This window comes from Halichoerus grypus, chromosome 4, assembly GCF_964656455.1.
Source record: "Halichoerus grypus chromosome 4, mHalGry1.hap1.1, whole genome shotgun sequence".
In the NCBI taxonomy this organism is placed as follows: domain Eukaryota; kingdom Metazoa; phylum Chordata; class Mammalia; order Carnivora; family Phocidae; genus Halichoerus; species Halichoerus grypus.
In genome coordinates this window covers 160,191,643-160,207,818 of record NC_135715.1, presented here as the reverse complement: position 1 = coordinate 160,207,818, position 16,176 = coordinate 160,191,643, and the positions used below count along the sequence as shown (strand labels likewise).

General features: G+C 35.4%; 1 protein-coding gene across 9 annotated transcripts in view; it reads left to right on the top strand.

Moving 5' to 3' along the window:
• The window catches only part of HYCC2 (hyccin PI4KA lipid kinase complex subunit 2), an 85,417-nt gene that overhangs the window by 32,020 nt on the left and 37,221 nt on the right, over positions 1-16,176 (top strand). For 8 of the 9 annotated variants that reach the window (XM_036098553.2, XM_036098556.2, XM_036098547.2 and 5 more), the window contains 3 exons: positions 5,974-6,054; positions 6,775-6,876; positions 12,483-12,662. In XM_036098553.2, coding sequence (XP_035954446.1) covers positions 6,004-6,054; positions 6,775-6,876; positions 12,483-12,662 — 333 coding nt within the window. In that variant the 5' untranslated portion in view covers positions 5,974-6,003. Of the gene's footprint in view, positions 1-5,973; positions 6,055-6,774; positions 6,877-7,602; positions 7,659-12,482; positions 12,663-16,176 lie in introns of those variants that run through there. The other variant, XM_036098563.2, reaches the window with a different exon arrangement.

Genomic DNA, 16,176 nt, shown 5'->3' with positions numbered 1-16,176 from the left:
GACTGAGCCACCCAGGTGCCCCTAGAAGAGGTGTTTTTTTTTTTTTTTTTAAATTTTATTTATTTATTGGAGAGAGAGAGAGTGAGAGAGAGCATGAGAGGGGAAAGGGTCAGAGGGAGAAGCGGGCTCCCCGCTCGGTGGACATGGGACTCGATCCTGGGACTCCAGGATCATGACCTGAGCCGAAGGCAGTCGCTTAACCAACTGAGCCACCCAGGCGCCCTAGAAGAGGATTTTTAATAAAGAGCAATGCTCTGCTTCTGTATGGGGTAACTCAATGTTATGAAGATGTCATTTGGAATTAATCTGTAAATTTAATTCCTATGAAGATGGAATGTAGGAAAGAAACTCATCAGTGTAATGCTAATATTCATTTGGAAGAGTGAAGCAGGCAATAATAGTGCAAAATGTTTTTATGAAAAGAATGCGAATGCTATATATATATATATATTTATATGTATATATGTATATACGTATGTATGTGAATGATAGGACTTGTAATTTTTTTTACTAAGTCACAGTAATTAAAACAGTCCCAGCGCAAAATTAATGGGAAGAGTAGCTCAGAAATAGTTTCAAATGTATGTAAGATGTATTAGTATATGATAAAAATAGCATTTCAAGTTACTGAGGAAATAAATGGACATAAAATGTATTAGAACAATTGAGAACTATTGGGAGAAAAACATTGTTAGATCTTAATCTCATATCACATTCTAAAATAACTTCCAGATTGTTTAAAGAGTAAACTATAAATGTGGTTTTTAATTTTAGAAGATTCACACCTTAACTAAATAAGCAGAGTGGCTTTTAAAATACTATAAAATATATTCTGGTATCTTTTTGCCATGTCTCTTTCAAGTACATCATAGCATTTTGTGTATTAAATCTTTAATGTTGTGGCAATAGGTACTCAGTTGAATATTCTTATACCATTTTCATGATCCTAGTTTTAAAAGTCATGTATATCATATTAATAAATGTAGGAAAATTAAACGTTTTATATTTTGATTTATTTAGATTAGATATTTTTATGCTGAGGTATTAGCTTTATAAGTAGAGCAGTGAGAAATTACTCTGTACATATGACAGTCATATGTTTTGAAAATATTTGATGGGGGCGCCTGGGTGGCTCAGTTGTTAAGTGTCTGCCTTCGGCTCAGGTCATGATCCCAGGGTCCTGGGATCGAGCCCCGCGTCGGGCTCCCTGCTCCGCGGGAAGCCTGCTTCTCCCTCTCCCACTCCCCCTGCTTGTGTTCCCTCTCTCACTGTGTCTCTCTCTGTCAAATAAATAAAATCTTTAAAAAAAAAAAAAAAAAGAAAATATTTTATGGAGGGCGCCTGGGTGGCTCAGTCGGTTAGGCAGCTGCCTTGGGCTCAGGTCATGATCCCAGGGTCCTGGGATTGAGTCCCACATCAGGCTCCCTGCTCAGCGGGGAGCCTGCTTCTCCCTTTCCCTCTGCCTGCCTCTCTGCCTACTTGTGCTCTCTCTCTGTCAAATAAATAAATAAAATCTTTAAAAAAAAAAATTATAGGGCGCCTGGGTGGCTCAGTTGGTTAAGCAACTGCCTTCGGCTCAGGTCATGATCCTGGAGTCCCGGGATCGAGTCCCGCATCGGGCTCCCTGCTCAGCGGGGAGTCTGCTTCTCCCTCTGACCCTCCTCCCTCTCATGCTCTCTGTCTCTCATTCTCTCTCTCTCAAATAAATAAATAAAATCTTTAAAAAAAATAAAAAAAATAAAAAATAAAAAAAAATAAAAAAAAAATTATATGATGGATTATGGTTTTGAGAGTTTATTTATATATAGATATGCTACCAATAATATTTCTATCTGTGGCCTTAAAAGTTCAAATCCAATTTTTAGAATTTATACTATAGAAAGGAACAACAGAAATGTATAACTGTGTATAAAGATGTTCATTGCTGCATTTTTTTTGTAATATAGAAAATTAAAAACAATCTATGTGTCCTGGTAATTTATTAAATGAATAAGTTTTTGGATCAATAACACGACAGCTGTTAAAAAGAGATCTATAGGTCTTTCATACTTTTAGCAATTGAAAAAAACATGTTGAAGGATACTATGTATGATGAACAAATGACTATTTAAACTATATACACACATGTATGAACACGCATGTACATAAATATATATCTGGAAGGAAAATACATACCAAATGGTTGACTCTGTTTAATCTTCGTGGGTGCGGTAGGTAGTTGAGCTAAGTTCCTTTTTTTTTTTTTTTTGTACAGGTACATATTTACAATATTTTAACACTTAATAATAGAATATCAACCATTAATTCATATTTGTAGCTAAGTATATTTGTAAAATTATAGAGATAACAGTTGATATACAGAGCAGAAAAAGCTTTTTAATTGTCCATTAAATAAAAAATAAAAATCAATTGAAATCCAGTGATAGAGATATAGGAGTTTATTTTTAAGTTCCATTTTGTTTATTGGCAATAAGTCCTTTCTGTCACCACTACGGTGAAATTATGCTTTTCTTCCTTGCATGGTAATAAATTTATCAGAAGTATTTACCTCCTTTTCTGGAGTACTTTTCAAAGAGTGTAAAATTCTATTTTTCTTTTTAATCTTGTGGTCCACTGAGCTCATTAGAAATAATGAAGTGATAGAAGAGGTGTTATAAATTATGTTAACAAAACACCCTTTTGTTTATACCTTCATAAGAGACTTGAGAGGAATGGAGATGTTAGAGGGAGATCAAGATATTAGAACTTATCCCTAAAAAAATTATTTCCTGAGAAACTAATGTAGTTTTTGCGTTACTATACTTATTTGAAGCTTAATAAAAATGTAACCTAGCTTACTTATTTTCCAGGTACTTTGTAAATAAAAAACATTTTTATTGTTAGTAGCTGTTCAGATGTTTTAATTTCCAGAGACTTGGTAGGAACTCTCAGAGCAAATGCTGTAGCAATTCTGGAATTTTTTTAGTCCTCATACTATTGGGAAATTTGTAGCTAGCTCTGAAAATGGATACCAGTCCTTTCTCTGCATTGTAGCCAGGTGAGCTTTTCAAACTTTGAATCTTATTATTCATCTCCTTAAAATCCTTAGTCCTTTCCATACTTAATGCAGACTAAAAATTCCCATTTATACCGTTTGGTCCATGCCTACTGTTCTACCCTCAACTCTTATCCCTCGCTTTCTGTGTTCCTGGTCACTTGGATCTTCTTTCAGATTCTCTAACTTCCTATGTTTTCTTGCAACAGGGCCTGTGTATAGGCCATTGCCTCTTTCTAGAATGTTCTTTTCTTAATTCCTTAACTCTGTTGGTCTTTGTTACCTCAGCTTACCTTAGAGAAGTCCTTTTTGATTCCTTCATCAATATTAGGTTTCTTTTATTACGCTTTTGTGTGTCTTTTCTTCTTTTTTTTTTTTTTTTTTTTTAAGATTTTATTTGACAGAGACACAGTGAGAGAGGGAACACAAGCAGGGGGCAGTGGGAGAGGGAGAAGCAGGCTTCCCACAGAGCAGGGAGCCCGATGCGGGGCTCGATCCCAGGACCCTGGGATCATGACCTGAGCCGAAGGCAGACGCTTAACGACTGAGCCACCCAGGCGCCCCTGTGTGTCTTTTCTTCTTATTCCTCATCTCTTTGCAAAAATGTGTTTGGTCTCCTTCACTAGATAAATGATCTGTTATATAGTGAAACTACATCTGGTTTTATCATTGTATTTCCAGCTGTTAGCATAATGGCTGTTAAAGTTGGTGTTTAAGAAATATTTATGGAACGGATCAATGAATTTCTGACTGAATCTTGCCTTTGCTTTTTAGTCAGTTGCCTCCTTGGGTTCTGAGAAACTTTCAGAGGCAGCTACCTTAGGATATTTAGACAATTGTTCATAAAAATTTTTTTATTGAGGTATAATTTGCATAGAGTAAGAAGCACATTAATCATAGTTATATCATGGAATGCATTTTTAGGTGAAGAACTAGGTTTCAAAAAGCAGGGCGCCTGGGTGGCTCAGTCAGTTAAGCGGCTGCCTTCGGCTCAGGTCATGATACCGGGGTCCTGGGATCAAGTCCTGCATCGGGCTCCTTGCTCAGCAGGGAGCCTGCCTCTCCCCTGCCTGCTGTTCCCCCGCTCGTGCTTGCTCTGTCTCTGTCTCTGTCTCTCTCTCTCTGTTTAATAAATAAATAAAATATTAAAGAAAAAAAACTAAAAAAAAAACACAAAAAGTATTTAGTAGCACTTAATTGGTATAAAAGAAAAGAAGGCATTCTGACATTGATTTGAACAATCATTGTAATAAATGTAGGAACCTTACAAAATGACTTCTTTGAAGGGCATTATCATTTGGATGTATGGTTGTGCTCTATTTTGTGAAGTTATTTTTAAGAGTCTCATTTCTTCAGCAAGAGTTTGTCACTTGGGTATCCATGTCTATTAATAATGGGCTTTAGTTGGTCTGAACTCCCAGAAATTGTTTGCAAAATTGAGTTTGTGTAGGTATGGCATTTTTCTTCTTATGTAGTGTTCATTAATCCTTTTTTTCTTAAAGTTTATTATGGAACATTTCAAACTTATAACAAAGTGATGATCATAGTGTAATGAAACTTGTGTACCAGCTTGAATGGTTATCAATTCATGTCCAATCGTATTTCATCTATACCTAATTCACTTGCCTTGTTTGGTTCCCCCTGCCCCTGCCCTGATTATTTTAAGGCAAATCCCAGACATTATTTCAACAGTAAATATGTCAGTATGTAACTCTAAGAGACAAGCACTATTAAAAAAAAAAAAAAACACCTAACTATAATTCCATTATCAAGTATAAAAATAACGTATAATAATTACTTAATTTAATATCATCAAATAACCAGTCATGTTCAGCTTTTTCCAGTTGTGTAATGTTCTTTTTAATTGTTTGAATCAGAGTCCAAAAGAGATTCATACTTTGGCTATTGATTTTTTTAATCTCTTTTAGTCTGTAGGTTTCCCTACTATCTCTTTTTTCTTTTGCAATTTATTTTGACTAAATTCATCGGTCTATCTTAACAGCATTTGCTAGTTGAAAATAAGGGACATGTCTTGGGGCGCCTGGGTGGCTCAGTCAAGCGTCTACCTTCGGCTCAGGTCATGATCCCAGGGTCCTGGGATCGAGCCCCGCATCGGGCTCCCTGCTCCGTGGGAAGCCAGCTTCTCCCTCTCCCACTCCCCCTGCTTGTGTTCCCTCTTTCGCTGTGTTTCTCTCTGTCAAATAAATAAAATCTTTAAAAATAAATAAATAAATAAAAATAAAAATAAAAATAATACATGCTTATTATTTTTTTCTATAATTCAAAGTTACATAATTAGAATATTCTCAGTATTCCTTCTCTCAGAGGTAGACACTCTAGTTTGGTATATATGTGCTTCCAGGCTTTTTTCACATTTTATATAGTTTTTTAATGGAATTATAGTTTACATAATTGTACAACTTGCTTTTTCTACTTGGACATCTTTCCATTATAGAAAACATATATAAATCCACCTTCTTCAAAGGCCTTGTTCATATAGTACATATACATTTATAATCACCTTGATTTCTAGCTTTTTTGTCTTTGTCATTTATAATCTGTCACATGGTTTGTTCTGTGATATGTAACTAATTCCAGTTGTATATTTGGTAAAAGCTCTAGGCGTAGACTGTTCGTTTGTCTTGGGTAAGGTGCAGTTTGATTTCACTAAATTTGTTTTTGCCTCTTTGAAATATAATTGTTGAGGAAAATATAAAAAGTATTAGGGAAATAGGTTTCAAATGTACCACTAAAAACAGAATTTATTTCTTAAATATGAATATAAATATAAATTTAATTGAGCTCTAGTTTAAAACTATGGCTTCTTATTTGAAATATATACTAGGTTAGTTTCTTTGTGAAAGGTGCACATCATTTACCTTTGGTAGTTTCTTTAAGTACATAATACTACCCTCACGTTCAGTGCTTTTTTCTTTCAGGGGTAAAAGAGGAATAGAGGGTAGAAGAAGATGCTGGGATCTGAACGTGGTGTTGTGGAAGAATGGTTATCAGAATTCAAGGTAAATTGGATCGGGGATAAGAATGTGTCATATGATTCTATATGTCAGTAATTCAGACAGTGAATACGTGTTCTCTGGAGAAACTGAAACAAATGTTATGATATGAAGTGGAAATGGCAAAATATGAAATAATGTGTTTCTATACATGTAAGTCTTTAAAAAGGCACTAAGGTGAATAACGACTAGAAGGTAATGTGTAAAATTGAAAATAGTTGTTAGGATTGATGAGGGGATATATGAATTTTTAAATACATTGAATAAAAGGGGAAGCTTCCAAGCTTTAATAAGGCACAGACATAGGATTTGTGCCTTATATTTTTATTTCCTATAATTAAAAATCACTCGTTGATTTGATTTAAAACTATATAATTTCTGAATACTATAGAAATAAATGTTTTGTAAACATAAAATGCAAGAATTAAAATATATCCTATACTTATTTTTTTTAGAGTAGATTAGTTTAAGTTGACCTATTTCAGCAGATCTTGGTATAATGTGTGATTTCTAATCATTTTTCATGGTTGAGTAGTTTGAAGAACTGTATACTATAACATTCTAACTTAATTTGTTTTTTTAACTCTCATGGTTATTTCTTGTATTATTTTTACTTTTCTTACTTGACTCTATCATAATTCTTTTCAAGAGGAACTCAGGTAAAATAAATTTCCTGACTTCCCAAATATTAAGTTTGCTTTTGATTTCCTTGGATGTTTCTTTTAGGCATTACCTGACACTCAGATCACCAATTATGCAGCAACTTTACACCGGAAAAAATCACTGGTACCAGCCCTCTATAAAGTTATTCAAGATTCGAATAATGAGGTAGGAAAGTTTATAAGAAAAATAATTTCAACATAGTAAAATGAAATATGTGTACTAAAACACATATGTAAGTTTTGTAGTTTTCCCTTCTCTTTTTAAAAATCCTTCTTATGGGACTGGAAAACTTTCTTTCTGCTGTGTTTCATTCTGATGGTTGCTTTGGCTTTCCCTTTGCCCTCCCTCTTATTATTTTAAATGTTTTGATCAGATTTGTTCTGTATGTTTTGATTGTTGATTTGAATGACCATCATCTCATTGGATTACTTATTTAATTTGAAACTTTTCTCTCTTTCCTGTTCGGAATGTTTCCTTTTCTGGAATCCAAATTTTAGCCATACACTGATTCAGACTTTTTTATTTTAAGTGTTGTTTGCAGTTATTCTGTTGACGATACAGAACTGTGTATATTACTCTAATGAGTGAACTCAAACTGGTGACATGAAATGATGCTTCTAGTAAATTTAGCTTGAAATGATTGGAGAAAGCACTATTTAGCATAAGTAGTCAAGATGAATGAACTTAGAAAAAGAGTTTCCTGTTACTCAGCTTTGTGTAGCAGGGGGAAAATGCAGCTATTGTAGCTATATGTTAATTTATGCAAAATACACACATTATCTTTCCATTAACACAATAGTATGACATACAGTTTTATCACCACTGGATTCGTGTATGCTTTAAAATGAAAATAAAAGGAACACACAGGAAAGTAGCTTCTTATCTTCCCAGATACAGCCTCCAAGAGTGCCTCTGCTGTGTACTGGAGTGAGTTTGAAGAAGTTCAGGTAATCATCTCCTAACCAGCAGCTTAATTTAAAGTGCATCTTAATTTTTGTCCTATCACTAAAAGCTTGCTTATTGACCTCTTTCTTTCCTGTCTCCTAAACTTGGATTGGCTCTCAGTTAGGCTTGCATCTGTTGCTATTTGTAGCAGCAATTGCAGGATTCATTTGCTTCTTTTTTCTCTTGCTGTGTATTTATGAATGTTTTATAACTTTAGATGTGTTTATATATATATATGTATATATGTATATATGTGTATATACACATATACATAAACTCATCCTTTTTGGTTAGGAGTTTTCAAAATTCTGTTTGAATAATGAATATGTGTATTTCCTACCCCTTGTTTTGCACTGTCTTAACGTTTAAGCTTTGCCTATTATTTGTTTTATGCTTTCTCTTTAGATTGTAAGCTCTTCATGGGCAGTGGTCATATATTCTATATTTGTAACTTCTCTAGAATATATTTTGTCATGTACATGATGAACACTTAATAAATATTGATTAGAAGAATAGTAAAACACAAAATGACACTGAAATGCTATCATTTTCATTAGGAGTCACAAGTATATAAAAAGGATTAGTTTCCTTTATACTTTAGAAGCTATGACATTAAAAAAACATTATTCACATTATTTAAACTGTAATACTTCATAATACTCATATATGAGACCTTGTCATGGCTACAACGGGGAAAAATTACAGCTTGAGAGATTCAGGCTCAACAGCAGTCACTGTAATCATCCAGTTGCCAGAGCAGATCTGTCTTTCCATCTTTTCTCTTGTCAGGTCATAAAGTTCTAACCATGTGGTCATATTTCAGAAAAGCAGAATGTTTAGCTCTATAGCATCTCAAACCAATTCTGGACTTTAGTCCTAGAAGGAAGACCCTTGTAGTTCTGATTTTGTTATATTCTGAAAGACAATCAACTGTTTTATTTAGTTAACAGGAAATTATTTCAGAAAATTGTCACATGCCATATATAATATTAGTTGAAACTTACGACAGTTTTATGAACAGTTTTGCTTTAAAGACCTTAAAAGTTCTTAAAGTGTATTTCCTGGTTTGGTATTACATATCATGGCCAACCTGTACTGCAGCTGAAGTTTTAATCTCTAGACCAACATACTGCTTAATTTTTCTCCTTTCCCTTGTTCCAGATCCTTTGGACATTCTAGCAGTTCTTCCATTTCAAGGAGCTCTCCATCCAGTCTATTAATCCTATCACTTTTTCATGATTTGATTGCCTTTCCTTCTTCCCTCACATATCACACTTCTCTCTTCACCCAGCTAAATTTTCATAGTACATCATAGTCTGTTTCCTTGCAAACATTGTTAGCTCCTTTGCTTCTCCTTCCATTAGTTCTAATTCTTTGGGAAAATCTCAACACTGGATAAAACTCTGCTGTTCATCTTCACACTTGTACCTGAACAGCTGAACATACTTGGAGAAATCAGCTGCAACAACAATTTTGTTGACTTTCTCCACTTTATCTTTTATCTATTTATTTGTTTTTTGAGAGAGAGAGAATCAGAAGCAGACTCCAGCTCAGCAGGGAGCCTGCCGCGGGGCAGATACGGGGCTCATGACCTGAGCTGAAATCAAGAGTCAGATGCTTAACCAACTGAGCCACCCAGGCACCCCCTAGTCCTGCATTTAAAGTGCAGAAAGTCAGGGGCGCCTGGGTGGCTCATCGGTTAAGTGTCCCAACTCTTGATTTTGGTTGAAGTCATGATCTCACGGTGCTGGGATCGAGCCCCACATTGGGCTCTGTGCTCAGTGGGGAATGGGGAGTCTGCTTGAGGATTCTCTCTTTCCATTTCCCTCTCTCTAAAATAAATAAATCTTTTAAAAAAAAATGCAGGACTAAAAATCTCAGTCGCATAATACTGTCTTGCAATCTTGCTTTACTTTCTTGGTACACTATCCCCACTGTGGATTTTACACATTCCCTTTCCTCATTAGTCTTACCCTCCTTTCCCTCACCTTCAGCTTGCTTTCTGTGTCATTAAAAAAGAAGAAGATAATTGGGAATTCTCTTATTTTCCCATTCATACCTACCACTTTACCAGCTTCTCCACCTACATTCTCCTGCCTTTTCTGCTGCGGTGGATGAAGTGTCCCAGCTTGTATCAAAGGCTGTCTTCCACTTAGGCCTGGATCACATCTTCTCTAGCCCCCTCAAAGATTGTTCCTGCAGTTATACCTTCTCTTTCCTTCATCATTGATTTCTGACCAGAAGTTAATGGATTGCCAGCTATTCCTCCCCCCTGCCTTTTTAAAAAAGAAAGCAGAGTAAAAATTTTGGCAACTCTGTATTTCTTTGCTATGCCTAATTAAAATGTAGTCTCTTACATGCCACTGTGGCTACTGAGGAAGGGAACTTAAGGTCTTTATAACAGAAGCAATTGTAATTGGGGCACCTAGCTAACTCAGTCGGTAGTGTGTGTGACTCTTGATTTCAGGGTCATGAGTTTGAGCCCCACGTGTGGTGTAGAGTTTACTTAAAATAAAAGTTAAAAAAAGAAAGAAACAAATTGTAATTGTACCATAGCCAATAAAATTTAGAGACAGCAATTTTGGAGTCTTTACTAAAGAGAAAAATAGATTGGAAACATGGATATGTATTTTTAATAAATACATTTATGAGAGCAGTGATCTTTAATTCCCCAAAAGAGCTGACTGTTTTTGTCAGTACTTTAAAAAGATGCCAGCAGTTGACTATTTTCAGAAGTTTATTACTTCATTATTGACACTATGTGGAATATAGTATCTGTAATTAAACAATCCTTACCTCCTGCCCTCCCATTCATTCTAGTATAAGAAATGTGGATGGGGTGCCTGGGTGGCTCAGTCGTTAAGGGTCTGCCTTCGGCTCAGGTCATGATCCCAGGGTCCTGGGATTGAGCCCTGCATTGGGCTCCCTGCTCAGCGGGAAGCCTGCTTCTCCTTCTCCCACTCCCCCTGCTTGTGTTCCCTCTCTTGCTGTGTCTCTCTCTGTCAAATAAATAAATAAAATCTTTAAAAATAAAAAAATAAAAGATTAAAAAAAGAAATGTGGTATAATGGGAGCATCAACTTGGTGTCGGAAGACCTGAATTTTAAGTGTCTTCTTCCACCACTACTTCTGTGACTTTGGGCAGGTTGTCTGACTGGTCTAGATTTCTGTGTAAGGGGAAAATTGGAATTTTTTAAAGATTTTAAATATTACTGGGGCACCTGGCTGGCTCAGTTAGAAGAGCATGTGACTCTTGATGTTGGGGCTATAAATTTAAGCCCCATGTTGGGTGTAGAGATTACTGATTACTTAAAAATTAAAAAAAAAAGTTAAAAAAAACCTACTATGGGAAGCACTGTGAATTGTGTAAGACTCTTGAATCACAGTGTACCTCTGAAACAAATAATACATTATATGTTAAAAAAAAAAAGAAGAAGATAGTAGGAAGGGAAAAATGAAGGGGGGGGAATTGGAGGGGGAGATGAGCCATGAGAGACTATGGACTCTGAGAAACAAACTGAGGGTTCTAGAGGGGAGGGGGGTGGGGGGATGGGTTAGCCTGGTGATGGGTATTAAAGAGGGCACATATTGAATGGAGCACTGGGTGTTATACGCAAACAATGAATCATGGAACACTACATCAAAAACTAATGATGTAATATATGGTGATTGATATAACATAATAAAATAAAAAAAATACTATGGTAGTGATTTCAAATAAAGGGCTTAGTGTGTGTAAATTTTTTTTAGTTTTCCTTAAGAGCTAAGCTTAACTCATCTAAATATATTAACCATATGATTAACATTGGATTTGTTGACTTTTAATTTACAGTTGTGAAAGTAGTGACTTATTCTAGAGCGTTAGATTATTACAGACATATATAACTACATTCAAGCAGATTTCCAAATGTATATGCATTATTTAATCATTCAGAATAGAGGTAAGCATATAAATAATGAACGATTCATTTTTTTTTTAAAGTTAGTATTAAATTTTAAACATGATTTTATAGTTTCCTGGTAGTGTTTTATTTGCATTTTAAAATCATACCCAGTTTTGTGTAGACTAGTTATTTCAACAAAACCATTCTAGTTTGGTAGTACATGATTAGAAAAAGGGAGAGGTTTATTTAAACTACTCATTTTCTTTAGTTTTCAAGGTGATGAAGATCCTCGTAAGTCATACTGTGGGATATCATATGAAAAATTAAACACTGAAAAAGCTGTTTCTGTATACTTGCCTCCTTTTCAAAAATCTTTCAAATAAATGTAATTAGAATTTAAATCAGTCTTAAAACATAAAAGTAATCCATTTGTTTTACTTGTATGTATTTAAAATATTAGCTAGCATTTTGGATGTCTAAATATTATGTGTTGCAAAATCCCTTTCTTGATTTATTTAAATCATAGTCTAAGTTGAGATTTAAAGGTTATTTCCAACAAGAGCATTTGAAGTTATTTTCTTCCAATATGGAATATCCTCCAAATGGAGGATAGTAAGGGCTAGTAATAATAGAAAAGGAAACATACTAAATACAAATGTAGTACATTGGTTAAAGAATTAATTATCTAATAAATTTAATGATACAGTGTATTGAAAAATATGTTGATATCATACAGGCACAAAATTCTTATAGTTAGTAGATTGGTCAGTTTAATATGTAGTCTGCACATAGAGATTAAGGTTTGGGTCACATTGATAAAAAATGCAAAAATTAATATTGAGAATTTGTTTTTAAAATATTATACCAGTATATCTGCATTACAAAAAACACAGTGACAGCCAAAAGAATGGAAATAGCTAATGCACTTTATTTTCCTTTTAGCTTCTGGAGCCTGTCTGCCACCAGCTGTTTGAGCTCTATCGTAGCTCTGAAGTTCGACTTAAGAGGTTCACACTGCAGTTCTTGCCAGAATTGATGTGGGTTTATTTACGGCTTACAGTTAGCCGAGACAGACAGAGTAATGGTTGCATTGAAGCACTTCTGTTAGGAATTTACAATTTGGTAAGTTGAAAATGATAGTTTGGGAAATTTTAAGTATCTTTTATTTAAAGTCTTCTGAGGTAATACTTAATACTTAGGGGCACCTGGGTAGCTCAGTCTGTTGAGCATCTGACTCTTGATTTGGACTCAGATCATGATCTCTGGGTCATGACATCAAGCCACACGTCGGTAGGATTCTCTCCCTCTCCCTTTGCCCCTCACTCCCCCACTCAAATACATGCACTCTCTGTCTCTCTAAAAACAACAACAACAACAACAAAAGAATACTTATTAAAAAAAAAATTGAAAGGTCTACCGAATAATTTATTTAAATTAATATAATTGAGTATAGAGAGGCTTAATAAGTAATTGCTGATAATGGCATTTTATAAAGTAGGTGAAACTATTATAATTGATAGTATTGTTAATATTTTGTGACTTATCTTTAAGTTACTTTATTTGACCAATGTTTATGAATGTGCTGCATTTAAAATTTTTGAAATTATTTTTAATAATCATTTGATAATTTTTTTTTTTTTTAAAGATTTTATTTATTTGACAGAGAGAGACACAGTGAGAGAGGGATCACAAGCAGGGGGAGTGGGAGAGGGAGAAGCAGGCTCCCCGCGGAGCAGGGAGCCCGATGCGGGGCTCGATCCCAGGACCCTGGGATCATGACCTGAGCCGAAGGCAGACCCTTAACGACTGAGCCACCCAGGTGCCCTGATAATTTGTTTTTGATACTGTACTGTTTGAAACTCTTTTTCTAAGAGAATCTTAAGTAACTTAAACATTATTCTGGGTTTTTTCCCCACAGTGTCCAGTTAGAACATTGGTATTGAAATTCCTGCTCTTTGAATTCTTATGTTCTCTGTATTCAGTACTCATGGTAAACAAGCACACCACATAATAAAATTAATTTTAATAGTTGAGAGGTAATAAAGTACCTCACAAAACATTGAGTCTCAGTATAAATAGATATTCTTCTGTACCACTGCTCAGTCCTCCAAGTATTATCCCTTAAAAAGTCATTAGAAAACATTTCTATCATTGGAACATATATCTGAAGGAAGCAGTATGGCCTTTGGAATCACTTGTATTTTGTTTAAAACCAGGCCTTGGGGGGCGCCTGGGTGGCTCAGTCGTTAAGGGTCTGCCTTCGGCTCAGGTCATGATCCCAGGGTCCTGGGATCGAGCCCCGCATCGGGCTCCCCGCTCGGCGGGAAGCCTGCTTCTCCCTCTCCCACTCCCCTGCTTGTGTTCCTTCTCTCACTATGTCTCTCTCTGTCAAATAAATAAAATCTTAAAAAAAAAAAAACAAAAAAAACCAGGCCTTGGCATTTATTGGCTGCTTTAAATTTGGGCACACTACTTAATATATCGACTTCAGTTGCCTCATCTGTAAAAGAGAAATAAAACATTGTTAGTAGAATTAAAAACAGTTAGGAGAATCTGCATGTTGCCTGAGGTGTTTAATAAATGTCTTTAGCAGTAGTAGGAGTATCAAAATTAAGGGTGAGGTTTTTTTTACATGAAAACTGGTCTAGGTATAAAATTGTGTTGCTAACTTGCCTGATTGTTTTTTCTTTTAAAGCAGGAAATTTAGGTGTGCCTGGGTGGCTCGGTTGTTAAGCGTCTGCCTTCAACTTGGGTCATGATCCCGAGGTCCTGGGGTCCAGCCCTGTCGGGCTCCCTGCTCAGTGGGAGGCCTGCTTCTCCCTCTCCCACTCCCCCTGCTTGTGTTCGGTGTGTGTGTGTGTGTGTGTCTGTCAAATAAATAAATAAGATCTTTAAAATAAATAAAGCAGGAAATTTGTTTCATATATTACTCTCTCCTCTAGTATTTAGCACAGGCACTTAATAGATGTTGATTTAATAATTGAATTAATGTTTTAGATTAAGTTGAAAATTAAGCTGTCTTTTAATTTGTTTAATAAAATTCAGTAGTGGGACAAATGAAGCAAAATACTTTTATAGCAGAATACTGACAAGTTCTTGACAGTGCTTGTTGGTGCTATGGTTTAATTATCTTTTAGCATCTCAGAAATAGTTACTATAAGGTAAGTGCTCAGTTATATGTCAGAAATGTGACCTCAGACTTCTTTCTTCTAATTCCCTTTCTGTGTTCTCTCTTCTCTGTGGCTCTCAATTTTTCTTACTGCACTGGGTTTCTTTCATGTATTTTTTTCTCTCTCCCCCCCCACCCCCTCCAGAACTTCTCCCTTGCTTCACATAGCCCCAGGGGAAGTTTTATATTGCCCTCAGCTTAAACAAATTGCAGAACGTCCTTCTTCAGGGATACACACAAATATAAATAAAAGTTATTTGGTTTAATTTGAAATTTAGGGATAAAAATTAAAGTTTTATTGCCTATAACTTAAATTAGGTTCATTCATCTTACTGTAGACTTTCTCTGACAAATAATGGCCCAAATGTGGTAGTATCTAGTTTAACTATAAAGTAGTAAAATGACCTCCATAAGGAATTTTTAAACCCATTTTCCTGCCAAAATTAGGGGTACGGCCATTGTTCACATATAATTGGTACTCTCCTGTGACATATTAAACTCAGAAATGAGCCCTACAGGGAAGTTCTTTTGGGTTTGTGTTTTGTTGACAATAGTTGTTTTTATTGTTGTTTCTTCCTTTTGTACTGTATAACTACTCAGTCTCTCTCTGACCTTCTTGCTAGGTCTACTGAGGGGGGGCAGCCTTCTCTGTCTGGGTTTTATGCTAGTTATGTATACTAATATGAGTTGTAAAGGAAGCAGACTAAAATGAGGCAGTGGAGAAAAGGAGTGATGCCAGAGGAGCATTTCATCCCTCTATTTGCTAGTGTCTATAGGCAGATTTTTATTGATACCTATGGAACACTGGAAGTGCCAGAGACTATAGAAATGAAGGACACCATTGTCCTTTTCATTGAACGATAAAATGCCTTTTTTTTTTTTTATTTGTCAGAGAGAGAGAGAAGGGAGAGCAGCAGGCAGAGGGAGAAGCAGGCTCCCCACTGATCAAGGAGCCTGATACTGGACTTGATCCCAGGACCCTGGGATTGTGACTTGAGCCAAAGGCAGATGCTTAACTGACTAAGCCACCCAGGCGTCCCAGATAAAATGCTTTTAAAAGAAAACACAAGAATTTTCTTGCAGTTCAGTAGAAATTACCTAAATATGAACTTAATCACATGGACTAATATTCATTATGTTAATGTGTAACTTAATTCAGGTCATTAGTCTTTTGCTAAATAATTGTGACAGTTTCTTTTAGTCAAGATTCATTCTGTGTTAAAATGTTGTGTTTTTCTTATTTAATTAAATAAGTGTATTTCTTGGCTAAAACATATCTGTTTTGACTCAGATCTAATCAATTGTAATCTCCCTGTCCTGTCTGTATATTTAACATGAAAATTGATTTGTGTGCCTGCTTCGTGTCTTTGCTGTCACATTGCATTCGATTTAGCTATAGTATTGTGTTCCATATCTCTCAAAGGGTAACTCAACTACTGAACTGTGTAAATTTGGTTAGAAAAGATA